At 40.5% G+C, this 15751-nt stretch overlaps 1 protein-coding gene and 1 pseudogene across 1 annotated transcript in view; both read left to right on the top strand.

Annotated features, from left to right (window-relative positions):
* The window catches only part of LOC149436018 (fructose-1,6-bisphosphatase isozyme 2), a 90035-nt gene that overhangs the window by 55925 nt on the left and 18359 nt on the right, over positions 1-15751 (top strand). The window contains exons 4-5 of the mRNA XM_089662127.1: positions 11684-11824; positions 14657-14794. Coding sequence (XP_089518253.1) covers positions 11684-11824; positions 14657-14794 — 279 coding nt within the window. The remainder of the gene's footprint in view (positions 1-11683; positions 11825-14656; positions 14795-15751) is intronic.
* On the top strand, positions 12291-12433 carry LOC149436019 (U2 spliceosomal RNA; annotated as a pseudogene).

The following is a 15751-nucleotide window of genomic DNA, read 5'->3' as shown; positions in this document are numbered from 1 at the left end:
TATACATTCTAGTGGACTGTAGACTGAGACTACACTTGTGACTCAAAACTACCAGAAACACCTATACATTGCAGGTTTAATTTTGCCTCGGAAAATGTCAAGAAGTACTGTAGTGTGGGCCCTATACATTCTAGTGGACTGTAGACTGAGACCTCACTTGCGACTCAAAACTACCAGAAACACCTATACATTGCAGGTTTATTTTTGCCTCGGAAAATATCAAGAAGTACTTTAGTGCGGGCCCTATTTATTCTAGTGGACTGTAGAATGAGACCTCACTTGCGATTTAAAACTACCAGAAACAGCCATACATTGCAGGTTTAATTTTGCCTCGGAAAATGTCAAGAAGTACTGTAGTGTGGGCCCTATACATTCTAGTGGACTGTAGACTGAGACTACACTTGTGACTCAAAACTACCAGAAACACCTATACATTGCAGGTTTAATTTTGCCTCGGAAAATGTCAAGAAGTACTGTAGTGTGGGCCCTATTTATTCTAGTGGACTGTAGACTGAGACCTCACTTGTGACTCAAAACTACCAGAAACAGCCATACATTGCAGGTTTAATTTTGCCTCGGAAAATGTCAAGAAGTACTGTAGTGTGGGCCCTATTTATTCTAGTGGATTGTAGACTGAGACTACACTTGCGACTCAAAACTACCAGAAACAGCTATACATTGCAGGTTTAATTTTGCCTCGGAAAATGTCAAGAAGTACTGTAGTGTGAGCCCTATACATTCTAGTGGACTGTAGACTGAGACTTCACTTGCGACTCAAAACTACCAGAAACAGCCATACATTGCAGGTTTAATTTTGCCTCGGAAAATGTCAAGAAGTACTGCAAATAATACGAACCATATCTAGAGATTTCAATTGGGCAAACCTTTGTCACCCCCAAAAGAAGCTCCTGCTCCATTTTGGGAGACAAGCTTTGCTTGGTGCGGTTTGCTGCGATTGCTGTAGAATCACACCCGTGTTTAGGTGCCATTGAAAATGAACGGCACCTGAACAAGTATGGTGTAATTTGTCAGTTTTGCAGAGCGTTTTGGGATTTCGGGTAGAATTGTGGTGATTCTGCCCAAGATACAAAATGCCTAGATGTGAATGGAGCCTTAACCCCTTGGTACCAGTGCTTCCCGGCCCTTTAAGGGTTTCAGAAGTCAGGATGCGGGGCGGGGTTTTAAGGTCATGTGAAAGCCATGATTTGGTGTCACGGTGGTCACGATCGGAAAAGGTCCAGATCGAAAGAGGCGATTGGGACCTTTCCATGAGTACTGGACATGTGTACTGGGAGTGCGCAGGGCGCGCACTCTCAGCACATATGTTTTTGTTAATTGCACGCAAATGTGCGGCCGCTCGGCGTTAAGGCCCAGACACCAGGAAGCCGCACATTTGCGTGCGGCCGGCGTGAAGAGGTTAAAGAGGTAATTTGGTCCACACACTGTCCTGCTGTGACCAGCTATGCCACTGTTACAGCCAGTGTGCTGTGCAGTCATATTTTCTTCTGATGTCTTCAGGTGCTGGGTTCCTCTTGCAGATTTCGGCAGCTTGATGATGTGCACCAGGCCAGCCCTCCTCTAGCTTCTGCGATTGAAAGTGATGCATCTGGTACTATGTGCCGTACATATCCCAAGAGGCTTCACAGCAATGGAGAGGTCAGACAGAGGTTAGGGCTGACAAAAAAACCCCCATAAATAATAAGGCAAACAGACATTTTGTTGCCAATTTAGTATGGAAGGGGAAGAAAACCTGGATATTTAGTGCATCCATCAGGTGACGATGAGGATAATAAAGTGGCAAACATTTGTAGTCTTTTTTGTGGATGTTGTACAAGGTTCCGGTCATGTTTTAGAGCAAAACTGGAAAACAGCACTTGACCAAGAGAAAGGAAGCATGCCTTCACTGAATTCATTGTTCATCAGGAGGCAAAAACATACTGTTCTGGCCATAATGAAAATCTTACTAATTATGTGTTTTAAAAATAACTGACAATGGAACCTTTCATCTCTAGGGCCGGGGGCCCGTACATATATGGCCACCATTATCGTGTTGTTAACATAGTAACCAAACTGGTAACATAGAATGAAAAGACTCCACAGATCTGTCTGTTGTTTTTGTGGAGGTCGGTTTAGCTGCAATGTAACATATACGTTAGACCATGTTGAAGCCAGTGCTCCTTGTGTTCTGTGTACTTTGAGGGGGATGGGTAGTCTTTGGTGCATCTGCTACTCTTGCTGGGTTTTTTTAAACTAAATTCTGTGTAGAGACAAGCAGTTGGGCAGTAGAAAGGCTAACAATGATAAGGCCTTAACAAACTGAATCAATTTGTAGCAGTCAGAATGATAAAAATGATTGCTGGTTGGTTGTTAAGGGTCCCTGGACTGTGTACATTGCTCCATACCTTGCTAAATAAACAGAAGGTATCTTGGTGATCTCACCAGCTTATTTTTAGAGGAAACAAAACCCAGCTTTGAGTATGGATGACTCCTCACCCCACCTCTTTCCCAGTATGTGCTTTAAGCTGGCCACACAATTGTAGAAATTGATTTCAAAACATTCATTTTAACAACATTTGTTCAATTTTCTAATGGTTAGTGGGGTCTAATTGAAGTTCATTTTTCATCTGCAGTGATGACAACATTTGTAGGAGCAGGCCTTTAGATTGTAAGCTCCTTGAGGGCAGGGATTGATGTGAATGTACAATATATGTAAAGTGCTGCATAAATTGATGGCACTATACAAGTACCTGTAATAAATAAATAAATAATAATGAATGTGAATGTGGTTTTCATTCAAGAGAGTCCATTCACTCCAACTTCAAATGTTAAAACCAAGCTTTTTTTGAAGTACCTTTGAACAACATTTGTCAAGTAATCGAATGTAATGATGAAATTTTCATTTTGAAACCCTATTAGCCAGCTTTACAGTGTCAGTGAAAAGAATTATATTCAATATATTTTTCTCTGTAGAAAAGTAAAAAAAAGACAACAAATGAACAAAGTAGTATATTATTATTATTATTATTACACAGGATTTATATAGCGCCAACAGTTTGCGCAGCGCTTTACAAAATGAAAGTAATAACATAAGACATTTAACAAGGTTTATACCAGGAAAATAAAGTGATCTATTTAAAAGCATGTAGATTCTTAAAAAGTGTAAAATTAATTACATATGTACAATTTTGTTCTCAACACCTATAGGCATGCACAAGGGCAGGGGTGGACTAACCATTTGGAAACTTGGGCACTGCCTGAGGGCCCGGGGTCAGTAGGGGGCCCCATGAGATGCCCCTGGTACCTTTTTCATAGGCTTTTTTGAGTTTGGGCAAGGACAAAGCTGCGTAAATTGATGGCGCTATATAAGATCCTGTAATAAATAAATAAAATAAAAGTGGTGTTTTCTCTGCCAATGTGCATGAGGCTTTATAGTGAAATATATATTTGTTAAAATTAAATTATGATTTGACCCTTGTACAGTACCGTGACTGGGAATGCCTCATAGGCACTGTTTTGTATTCTAACTTTGAAACTGAAAAAAAAGAATTTTCCAAAAATATATATAATTTTTGTTCTAATTACCAGAAGTAAGTTACATGCATACACTCAAGTTTATGCTTGTCTCTGAACACAGGTGTGGGGCATTTTTTTATGCCCCTAAATGTTGCTCTAAAATACAGATCTAAACATTACAATGTGCATGAACACATTGGCTAATATAGAACTGAGTTCAGAGGCAAAATTTAAAAGAAAATTGGTAAATGTGTATGTATGAATGTGAGGTAGGGACCTTAGCTTGTATGCTCCTCGAGGATTAGGGACCGATATAAGGTACTGTATATGTAAAGGCGCTGCGTAAATTGACGGTGCTATATAAGTACCTGTAATAAATAAATAAAGCCCCCCTAACCCTCTTGTATTGAACTGTATTGTTGCTGTATTGTCTCCCATTATATTGTAAAGCGCTGAGCAAACTGATGGCGCTATATAAATCCTGTATAATAATAATAATAATAAAAAAACAAAAGTGGTGTTTTCTCTGCCCATGTGCATGGGGCTTTATACAGTTGTGACCAAAATTATTCAACCCCCAATGCTGTAAAGGGGTTTAGGGACTATAGTGTACATTTGGAATTGTATTCAGAATCAAATCCTACAAGGACGTTGTAACTACCCAAATGCAACTAAAATGACATCAATTGTTTATGTAATACAGTAGTAAATGGTTCTTATGTGGTTTCTTCATTGCCACAATTATTCAACCCCTTAAAGACTACCACTCTGAAGAACAGAGGTTCATACAGGTGCTTTCCATCAGGTATTGAAAACACCTGTGGATGTCACCGAGCAGCAATCAAGCATAATAAGCACCAATTAGGCAGCTTTAAAATGACTGTGATACTCAGCTCCTTCTAGACATTTACTGGTGTGGTTACAAACATGGTGAAGGCAAGAGAATGGTCCAGGAAGACAAGAGAAGAGGTGATTTCTCTTCACAGGAAGGGCAATGGCTATAAGAAGATTGCAAAGATGTTAAACATACCAAGAGACACCTTAGGAAGCATCATTCGCAAATTCAAGGCAAAGGGCACTGTTGAAACGCTACCTGGTCGTGGCAGAAAGAAGATGCTGACTTCGACTGCTGTGCGCTACCTGAAGCGTAGAGTGGAGAGAAGTCCCCGTGTGACTGCTGAGGAACTGAGAAAAGATTTGTCAGATGTGGGTACAGAAGTTTCAGCCCAGACAATAAGACGCACACTGCGTAATGAAGGCCTCCGTGCCAGAACTCCCAGGCGTACCCCCTTGCTGTCTCCAAAGAATAAGAAGAGTCGACTGCAGTATGCCAAAAGCCATGTGGACAAACCACAAAAGTTGTGGGATAGTGTTCTGTGGACTGATGAAACAAAATTAGAACTGTTTGGGCCCATGGATCAACGCTATGTTTGGAGGAGGAAGAACAAGGCCTATGATGAAAAGAACACCTTGCCTACTGTGAAGCATGGTGGAGGGTCAATCATGCTTTGGGGCTGTTTTGCTTCTGCAGGTACAGGGAAGCTTCAGCGTGTGCAAGGTACCATGAATTCTCTTCAGTACCAGGAGATATTGGATGGAAACGTGATGCAGTCCGTCACACACCTGAGGCTTGGGAGACGTTGGACCTTTCAACAGGACAATGATCCCAAGCATACCTCCAAGTCCACTAGAGCATGGTTGCAGAGGAAAGGCTGGAACATTTTGGAGTGGCCATCGCAGTCACCAGACTTAAATCCGATTGAGAACCTCTGGTGGGACTTAAAGAAAGCAGTTGCAGTGCGCAAGCCTAAGAATGTGACTGAACTGGAGGCCTTTGCCCATGAAGAATGGGCGAAGATACCCGTAGATCGCTGCAAGACACTTGTGTCAAGCTATGCTTCACGTTTAAAAGCTGTTATAACTGTAAAAGGATGCTGTACTAAGTACTAAGATTGAATGTCACTTGGGGGTTGAATAAAACTGATAATGCTGTGAGCACAGAAAAGACATTTGTGGTTATTTCATTATAACTGTTATGTTATATTTGTCTGACCTACAAGTGCCTCTTTAATGTAAATGTAAGCAAGATGACTGAATGATCAAAAGCAATGTCAAACTGGCCAAAACACTCAATTTCAGTGGGGGTTGAATAATTTTGGTCACAACTGTAGTGAAATATATATTTGTTAAAATCAAATTATGATTTGACCCTTGTACAGTACCAAGACTGGGAATGCCCAATAGGCTCTGTTTTGTATGCTAACCTTGAAACTGAAAAAAAAAGAATTTTCCCAAAAAAAAATTTTTTGTTCTAGTTACCAGAAGTAAGTTACATGCATATGCACAAGTTTATGCTGGTCTCTGAATACAGGTTTAGGCTATTTTTTATGCCCCTAAATGTTGCTCTAAAATATGGATCTAAACATTACAATGTGCATGAACACATTGGCTAATATAGAGCTGCGTTCAGAAGCAAAAAATAAATAAATGTGTATGTATGAATCTGAGGTAGGGACCTTAGATTGTACACTCCTCAAGGATTAGGGACCGATGTAATGTACTGTATATGTAAAAGCTCTGCATAAATTGACGGCGCTATGTAAGTACCTGTAATAAATAAATAAAAAAAGTGGTGTTTTCTCTGTGGCTTTATAGTGAAATATATATTTGTAACAATCAAAGTGAACACATTTTTTGTGTTATATCAGTCATTAAAAAAGGTTTCCTCTGGATCATAAAATGAAGTATTTCATCAGGTATTTAGACACTCTTAGAAATGTACAAAAGAGCCCACGATTCTTTAATTTAATGTTATAAATGTGTGCATTTAGATTTATGGAAGTATATGTATTTTTGTGCAACGATCTCCTAAATCATGGAACTAATGGTTTAAATATTTACCAGAGTGAGTGTGACCTGAAAAACAAGTGTCATCACCCTTTATTATTAGAATTCCACAGTGAAAGGTGTGGCTGTAGACAAAGGACACTCTATTTACAGTGTAGTTAGATAACTAATCTGGATTTTGTGGTAGCAGGGTAACTCCCTGCCTTTCTAGGAATCTTTAAAATTTTAATGGCTACTATACCCACCAAACAGGCTGACCTGGTATTTTCATGAAAAGTGGGGCAGTATACAAGCAGTTATGTCCTGGGGCAGAGATGTCATGGCTAGGTGCAATGCTTACACTGGGGATGCCCCTACGTTTTCCCTCAAACATCTTTCCCTTCTTACAAATATGCAAAGAGCCATGGCTCCTAGGTGGGAACATGGCAAAATGGAAAAAGCAAAGCGAGTAAGGTGCTTTCTAGGACAACAACATCAACTTAAAGGAGAAATAAATCGTTTGCCATCCTTGACCTACTAGTTTCCTGATTTCTTCTTAAGGGAGGTCATCATTAGCTTGCAAATTTCAGTGAAAAGCACCAAATATCATCTCTGTTAGATGCGTATTTACAGCATTTTACCTTTCCATTAATTGTTTTTTTTATGGATTTGCAATGTGCCTCCTAAGTTGATGTAACTACTCCAGAAAGTATCAGTTCCCTAGCCCCTGACTCTCTTTGTACATCTTTGCCCTTTCCTCTTCTGGTGGTGTCTAATTACTGTCTGTGCAGGCCCAACATCTCCACCCTTCCCCCTCATCTTCACCCTCATCTCCCTCCTCATCTCCCTCCTCATCTTCCCCCTCATCTCCCTCCTTGTCTCCCTCCTCATCTCCCTACATAACCTTTCAAGTATCTGCCAGGGGAGTAGCAAAGGAGAATATTATAGTATCCTTTGAATGATAGCTCTGAGTCTGCTGGGACTGCTGACATCACATCCATGATAGCACCCAGCAGCAGCCTCAAACTGGATACACACTATAAGGCTACTTTCACACTGATCCACTCAGGGGCGGACTGACAACTCATGGGGCCCCGGGCAATAGGGGATCATGGGGCCCCTGTGTCCTTGCCCACACTCAAAAAAGCCTATGAAAAAGGTACCAGGGGTATCTCATGGGGCCCCCTACTGACCCCGGGCCCTCGGGCAGCACCCGAGTTTCCAAATGGTTAGTCCGTCCTTGGATCCGCCGCAAAAACGCATAGGAATTTTTACCGCGCTTTTGCCATGCTTTCTGGGAGTTTTTAAAGGACACGTGACTTAAAACTGCACCAAAAACGCTTCTCAGAGGTGTTTTTAACCGCTTCAAGTTCAGACACTTTTACCCCCTTCCAGTCCAGGACAATTTTCATCTTTCAGCGCTATCACATTTTGAATGAGAATTGCGCAGTCATGCAACACTGTACCCATATACATTTTTTAGCATTTTTTTGAAACAGATAAAACTTTATTTTGGTGGTATTTATTCACCACTGGAATTTTTATTTCTTTGCTATATATATGAAAAAGTCCAAACATTTTGAAAAAAAAAAAAAATCTTTCTTCATAAATCTTGGCCAAAATGTATTCATCTATATCTTTAGTAAAAAAAACAAATAACCCAAATTAGTTTGTAACCAAAAATAATAATTAAAAAAAAAGTTTTTTAACATACTGTCACCCTAGCAGTACAGTGTCACCATGGTGATGAAGTTTTTTTTTTTTTTTACACTGATTGCTTTTACACCTATAAAGGCTGTAAAAGCAATCATTTCTCCTTCTCTCTCTCTGCATTCTTGCAGCCATTGAGAAATACTGTGTGAGCTGTGATTGGTCACAGCTTGTCACGTGGTACAAGGCTGTTGTGAGTAGCCTTGTAAAATGTGACCTCTGTGATCATTCACAGATTTCACAAGTAGTAAGCAATGATGTCAGGAAGTGACATCTTGCTTACTACTATTCATGTGATCACTGATTGGTCAATCAGTGATCACATGATTGGGACCTCACACAGAGGTCCCGTACAGCGATCTGTGTTCCACTGTGTCCGGAGGACACAGCAGGCACCGGATCATGGTGTCGCGTGCTCCCAGGGAGCGCACACAGGCGGGGAGCGGGGAGGACGTTTATAAATGGCCACCGCTCCTTCAATGCTCCCGTCCAGTCATTTATATATACATGGGCTGGACCGGAAGTGGTTAAGGTGCTTTCAGGCGTTTTCCATTGATTTCAATGGGAAGAGGCATTTTTGGGGCATTTTTTAACTCTCCAAACATGCCCCCAAAGGTGCTCCAAGCAGGAGTTTTTACACCGCACCGCAAGCGCAAGCCTCACTGTGAAAACACATAGATATACATTCACAAACATGGGGAAGCAGTTTTCTTGAGCTTTTCGAGTGCTTTTTTTAACGCAAAAATGCTTGAAAAACTCCTCAGTGTGAAAGCAGCCTAAGAAAATCAGAAGAAAAATTCCAAGAAACAGTCGGTCAATTATCTGATCCTTAGTGTAGTGCTTTCGATGGCCAATTCCTACTGTTCAGATAAAAAAAAAACAAAGGTGCAAGCTAGAAAATCTTTATCGTACATGAACACAACGTTCGATTTTCACTCAATGTGTGCAGCAATCGTATGGAATTAATTGAACAAAACAAACTGCATGATCAGAAGCAAAGAATGACCCGGAAGAAGGTGGCAATGAACTTGGAAATCGGGGATGCACCAATACCGTTTTTTTATCGGCGAGTATGAGTACTGATACGTTCAGTCAAGTACTCGCTGATACCAAGTACCGATACTTTGTGGTGTGATTTGCGTTAATGGGCACAGATTGCAGCACAAAGGATAGCATGCAATTTGAACAAGAATGCGATTCCTGTCTAAATCGCATGCGGTTTCCCCACTGCTCCTGTGTGCTCCCAGGCTTGTCATAGCCCAAGTTCACACAGGAGCGGTGTGGGAAACTTTCCTGCAGGCATCCCATGCTGAGTCTCAGCGGTAGAAGAGGAGAAGAAAGTGGCGGGGAATTCAAATCCCCACCGATTTATTTCCTTCACTTGCAGTGATGACAATTCGGGCTTGATGGCATCTGATTGGTCAGCTGCTGACCATGCTAATCTTTGTGGTGCAGTTTGCATCGATTAACACAAATTACATTGCAAAGTATTGGTTAAGGTATCAGTAGTATTTTCACAAGTCATGGTGTCGGTCAGTGCAGTCAATTCCTGGACTGCATTAAAGTGATTGTAAAACCTTCAGTAATTTTAACTTAATGCATTCTCTGCTTTAAGGTAAAAAAAACAAAACCTTTTATATGCAGCTCCCTCTCCAGCCCTCCCTAAATACTTACGTGAGCCCAATCTTGATCCAGCACTGTGCTGCTCCTTCTCTCCCTCCTCACTGGACTCAGTGAGAGTAGTGGGAGCCATTGGCTCCTGGTGCTGTCAATCAAATCCAGTGATGAGGGAAGGGGTAAAAAGACACACACAGTCCAGCTGGATCGAGCCTGCACATTTTACACCATAGTTACATAGTTACATAATTAGTCTGGTTGAAAAAAGACAAAAGTCCATCCATTTCAACCATTAAAAAAAAAACTTTATAACCCTACACCCACAGTTGATCCAGAGGAAGGCAAAAAACCCAGCAAAGCATGATCCAGTTTGCTCCTGCATGGGAAAAAATTCCGTCCTGATCCCCCGAGAGGCAATCAGATATTCCCTGGATCAACCTTACCTATAAATAGTAACCAGTTATATTCTGTGTAACCAAGAAAGAATCCCGAGGGCGACGGAGAAAGCAGCTTCCTATGGTGGCAGACCAAAAAGAAGAGGACCCCCAGAAGAGGAGGATTGGGGCCTCTCTGTGCAAAACTATTACACAGAGCAGGTAAGTATAACATGTTTATTATTTATTTTCTATTTTTTTTAAGAACCATTACAGTCATCCTAATTTAAAAAATAAAGTTTCAGGTCATTTGTAAACTTTTGCTAAGGATTACTATTTAAGAAGGATTTGGATTAACAGAGTGGAGTCCCACCATCATGTGTATGCTGTATAACTAATCAGCTCATTTCTCAACCTACAGTATATTCTAGAAAATACATTAGTGCAATTGCTGAAGGCTTTCAGATTGATACCACTTGGGATAGGTTCACAATAAATCCATCGGATTCGTAAAGTTCGCGAATGCAGTGCATAGCCTTTTTCTCTGGTCACAAGTGCCAGTTATTTGAAAGAATATATAACACAGCCTGCTACAAATGGACTGTAAATGGACGCACTACAGTCCATTTAACATGGTTTCCTATGCAACATGTTCACATCTATGCTTTTTTGAGATGCTGCATTTTTGGAAAGAGTCAGGGACTTTTTGAAAGCAAAAAGCAGCATTTTTGCTACAATAGAGTTCAATGGAGAAGCTGCTGAAATACACGGTAGTGCGTTTTTGCTTCATTTTGCATTTTTATTCTGCCCAGCAACAAAAAAAATTCCACTTTAACAAAAAAAAAAAGCTGAACAAATCGCAAAAATGCGTGTAGAAAAATGCACAGCACACTGCATAGGTGTCAACAGGGCTCACAGTATTTATTTCAGGTACTTATGTAGCACTGTCAATTTACATATATATATTGTACATTCACATCAGTCCCTAACCCTCAGGGGGTATACAATCTAAGGTCCTTAACTCATATTTATACATACTAGGGCCAATTTGGACAGGAATCAAATTCACCTACCAGCATGTCTTTGTAGTGTGGAAGGAAACTGGAGTACCTGGAGGAAACCCACACAAGCACAGGGAGAACATGTAAACTCCATGCAGGAGGTGCCATGGTTTGGAATCGAACCTATAACCCATTTACTGCAAGGCAGACATGCTAACCATTAAGACACTGTGCCACACTGAAGTCATAGTGTCAGTGTGTGTGTTGGGGCTGATAGGGAAAGCTGACAATTCTGTGCATGGATGAATGGCACTGTTTGCTTTTTTTTATTTTGCCATGTCTGTCATGGCAGTGTTCAGCTTCCCATACCTTTTTTTGACAATTGCTTGCTTAATAACATTAAAAATGACCAAAATTGGGAAACAACATCCACCTCCCCATAGACTTCAAAGGAGTTAAACGCAAAGTTTGTAAACTTCAAGCAAGATTTGCTAAACTGTTATCGAACCAAACCCAGGCAGATTTGCTCATCCCTAGTTACCAATATATGTTTTATTTACATTGATCTTCCTCTCAGCCAGAGTTGTTTCTGTAGATAATATTAGTATGTATTGCTCACTTACAGAGTTCTTTCTACTATAGACAACAGAAACAGAACCCTGCGAGGAAGATGCCCTACAACCTGGACGTAACATTGTAGCAGCTGGCTATGCGCTATATGGAAGTGCAACACTTGTAGCACTGTCTACTGGTCAAGGAGTGGACTGCTTCATGTTGGATCCTGTAAGTATGACAACAAAGTTTCTTGGCCTCTGTGGTCTGTAGGCATTTCTATAGGTTTCCGCACATGAAAGACTGGGCCAAGCAAGAACATCATTGTACAGTTTATATTAATGTGGGTAGGTCTGTTTTTATTCATCATAGAAGCTTCCTTGCCCTTTTAGACTAGAACTGCAGTAGTATGTACAGGCATTTTATGGATAAATAACCGCGCTCTAATACTATCATATCATTGGGAAAGTGTATATTATCTGTGCAAATTCAAATATATTGATAACTCATGATTAAATATTAATTTGTGATCCACCCTATATCACCTAATGTATAATATCCGTATTAGTGTAAAATTAAAAAATATAATCAATATGCATCAAAAAATTCATATTAAATATAAATAAAAAATTCACATTAAATATAAATCAAGAATTGATTGATTCTTATATAAATTCTTGATTTATATTTAATGTGAATCGCTTCTCGGCCTTTTGGCTAAGATCAAGTGTAGTATCTGTTCTTATCAGTGTCCAGTGGGGGTGCTCCCGGCCATTCTAGCTTTGCGGGGATGGCTGTTGTATAGTACCCCTGCTGGTATGATGGGGGTCTGGAATGCTAGTACCGGGAGGACAGAAACCGGGATGCCCACACGTAGCTGGGACCTGGGAGTAATTCCCCCGAGGAGACCGGAAGGACCCAGTACCTCCTGATTTGGACGGATCTACCTTGTCTGGCCAGGGGTCGGGAAGGCAGAAAGTCCGCAAACCAGTGCCCCCTGAGTAGACGCCCTCAGGGGTGCCACTAGTAACATCTGGGTGTGGGACCCCACAGTGTGCAGATGGCACAAGGTCACTGTGTTTTCACTCTTTTTGCACAAGCGCCCTTAGGACCAGGCCTTTTGGCTAGGACCAGGGCAATTTTTGCTACAGGCCTCAGGGCCTGGTCTGTGCACAATTTGGCTCGGCCACTTTTTTTATTTTCTATTTATTTAATTTATTTCACTCCCACGTTTTGTCACTTTTTCTTACTTATGTGTGTGTTTTCACAGGATGGAGGGTGTGGGTCCTTGGGCCTGCCCTGAAGTCGAGGGGGAGGATGTGTGGCCTTTTGGTTCCTTCCTCCCCTGATCCCTAGGGGGTTTTCTCTTCGGGAGAGCCCCCTGACCAAGTACTGGGTGTCCGGCTTCGGCTGGACACAAGGAACGGTGGTCCACCAGGCCTTTTGGCCAGGAGGACCAAATGGGAACCTTGTCCCTGTCAGGAGCTTCGTGCCTCGGGGGATCAGAGTAGCAGTCCAGCCCCTTTAGGGGTAGGACAAAAGCACACCCCTAAGTGCACTTTTTCGTGTGGTGTTTTGCACTTGCACTTTTTTTGTGAACACTTACGGGTTTTTTCGTTATAGTTGCACGTTTGCGGACTTAAAAAAAAAAATTAGTAAGAAACACAGGCAGGTTACAATTTGTCCTATGCAGTATTAGTTATATATAAGGGTAGTTATGACATTTGCATAAGGCTATTATATGTGTTCAGCTATACACTTAATTTAGATAGATATCGTTTAACCACTTCCCGCCCGGCTGTTGTATATAAACAGCTGGATGTTGGCAGTGCAGGGGTGGGTTGCAGTTCATAAATGGCACCCACCATTTTGGACTTTGCGCGCTCCCATGGAGCGCATGTCACCGCGATCCTGTGCCCGCTGTGTCACACAGCGGAACACCAATCGCTGTAAGGGACCTCTGTGTGAGGTCCCGATCATGTGATCACTGATTGGCCAATCAGTGATCACACGAATAGTAGTAAGCAAGATGTCACTTCTGACATCATTGCTTACTACGTGTGAAATCTGTGAATGATCACAGAGACCACATGGTACAAGGCTATTCACAACAGCCTTGTACCTTGTGACAAGCTGTGACCAATCACAGCTCTCACAGTATTTCTCAATGGCTGCAAGAATGCAGTCAGAGAGAAGCAGAAATTATTGCTTTTACAGCCTTTATGGGTGTAAAAGCAATCAGTGTAAAAAGAAAAAAAAAAATCTTCATCACCCCCCACAAGTAGTACAGTGTCACTATGGTGACACTGTACTGCTAGAATGACAGTATGTTAAAAAAAAAATACATACATAATAATATAAAAAAAAATGTAAAAATTTTTTTTTTAATTATAATTTTTGGTTATAAATTAATTTGGGTTATTTTTTTTACTAAAAAGATAACTGAATAAAGTTTGGGCAAGATTTATGAAGAAAGATTATTTATTTGCAAAATTTTATAAGAAAAACTCTTTTTCAGAATTTTTGGACATTTTCATTTATATAGCAAAAAAAAAAAAAAATCCCAGTGGTGAAAAAATATCACCAAAATAAAGTTTTATCTGTCTCAAAAAAATGCTAAAAAATTCATATGGGTACAGTGTTGCATGACCGCACAATTGTCATTCAAAGTGTGATAGCACTGAAAGCTGAAAATTGGCCTGGACAGGAAGGGGGTAAAAGTGTCCGGACTGGAAGTGGTTAAAGAACCTGCAGCATTTTTAACAAATTGTACTGTAGGACATTGATGGCAGAAAGCATTATTCAATAGTTTTTCTTCCTCTGAAGCTGAAGTCTGATTGGTGGCCATGGTTTATTTTTTTCTACTTGCTATTCCCTGTTAAATAAGAACATAACTGGTTGGTTTCATGTCATGCTTGCTGTGGTACAGATACAAATGCCCCATATTGACGCTCAGATTGCAGCATACATGACATTATTATTTTTAAAGTAATGCAGGGATCACAGAACACGGAGCATTAAACTATACACTAAACTTAATTGTATGCTGCTGTTTTCTTTCAGGCTCTGGGAGAATTTATTTTAGTTGAGAAAAATGTGACAATAAAAAAGAAGGGCAAGATTTACAGTCTCAATGAGGGATATGCCAAATACTTTGATCCGGTATTAACAGAATATTTACAAAACAAGAAGTTTCCTCCGGTAAGTAATTGAAATCTGTCACAAGGCACATTGATCCATGATATCTGCAAAATTTTAAATTTCAACTAGAATTGCAAACGAAATGGCAAATATGTCAAAACATCAAACATGAATTCTATCCTGGCTACAATCAGTTTGCATGGGACAAACCTTGCTTTTCATTGGAAATAAAACAATCTGCTGTAAGTAGACAGGTGGGGCAAGTCAGCTCTGGCCATATGTCATTAATCTTTACCCATTTTCTATATGACTGCTCTAAAGTGGTGAGCTTGTGAAAGAAATAGGTTTTAGCTTCAGTAATGATCTGAGTTGGGAGATAACAGCTATCTTGTTAAGCGACCTTCTACGACCTACCCAGGCTGTGGTATGAGACAAGCTGTATGAAGGCACAATACAGAGGCTCACGCCTTCTATCTGATACAAAGTTCACAAAGCTCCTGGGAAAAGCAAGTGCCTTTTCTGTCCTATGTCCCCACTACAATAAGGATACCAACTCATGATGTAGTATATTTGTGTATGATAAAGTGTGATTAGATAGAGATTAGCTTGGGAAATACAGAATGATCCCAGGAAACAGGTGTGCAATTGTACATTTAAAATAAACATTGTCACAATACAACCTGACATCTGAAATATCCAAAAGGAAAATGTATTTAAGTTTTGAAAAGAGTTTGTTTTTAGTTTTGGATACTGGAGAAAAGTTAGAACGATTGTCTTGTTTTTCTGTTTTCATACATTTTTAGTGATGTTTTAGTTACAAAAAAGATAGCTGAATACACAGACAGCAAGAGACCTGGCATTGGCCAAAAGAACATTCACAAGCCAACTTTACTACCCAAAGATTACCCATATACACTCACTGGCCATTTTATTAGGTACACCTGTTCAATTGCTTAGTAACACAAATTGCTAATCAGCCAAGCACATCACAGCAACTCAGTGCATTTAGGCATCTAG

This window comes from Staurois parvus, unplaced genomic scaffold (assembly GCF_062004578.1).
Source record: "Staurois parvus isolate SC_StPar_1 unplaced genomic scaffold, SC_StPar_1.0 ptg001432l, whole genome shotgun sequence".
NCBI lineage: Eukaryota > Metazoa > Chordata > Amphibia > Anura > Ranidae > Staurois > Staurois parvus.
The sequence above is the reverse complement of the archived record's forward strand: the minus strand, read 5'-3'. Positions and strand labels throughout refer to the sequence as shown.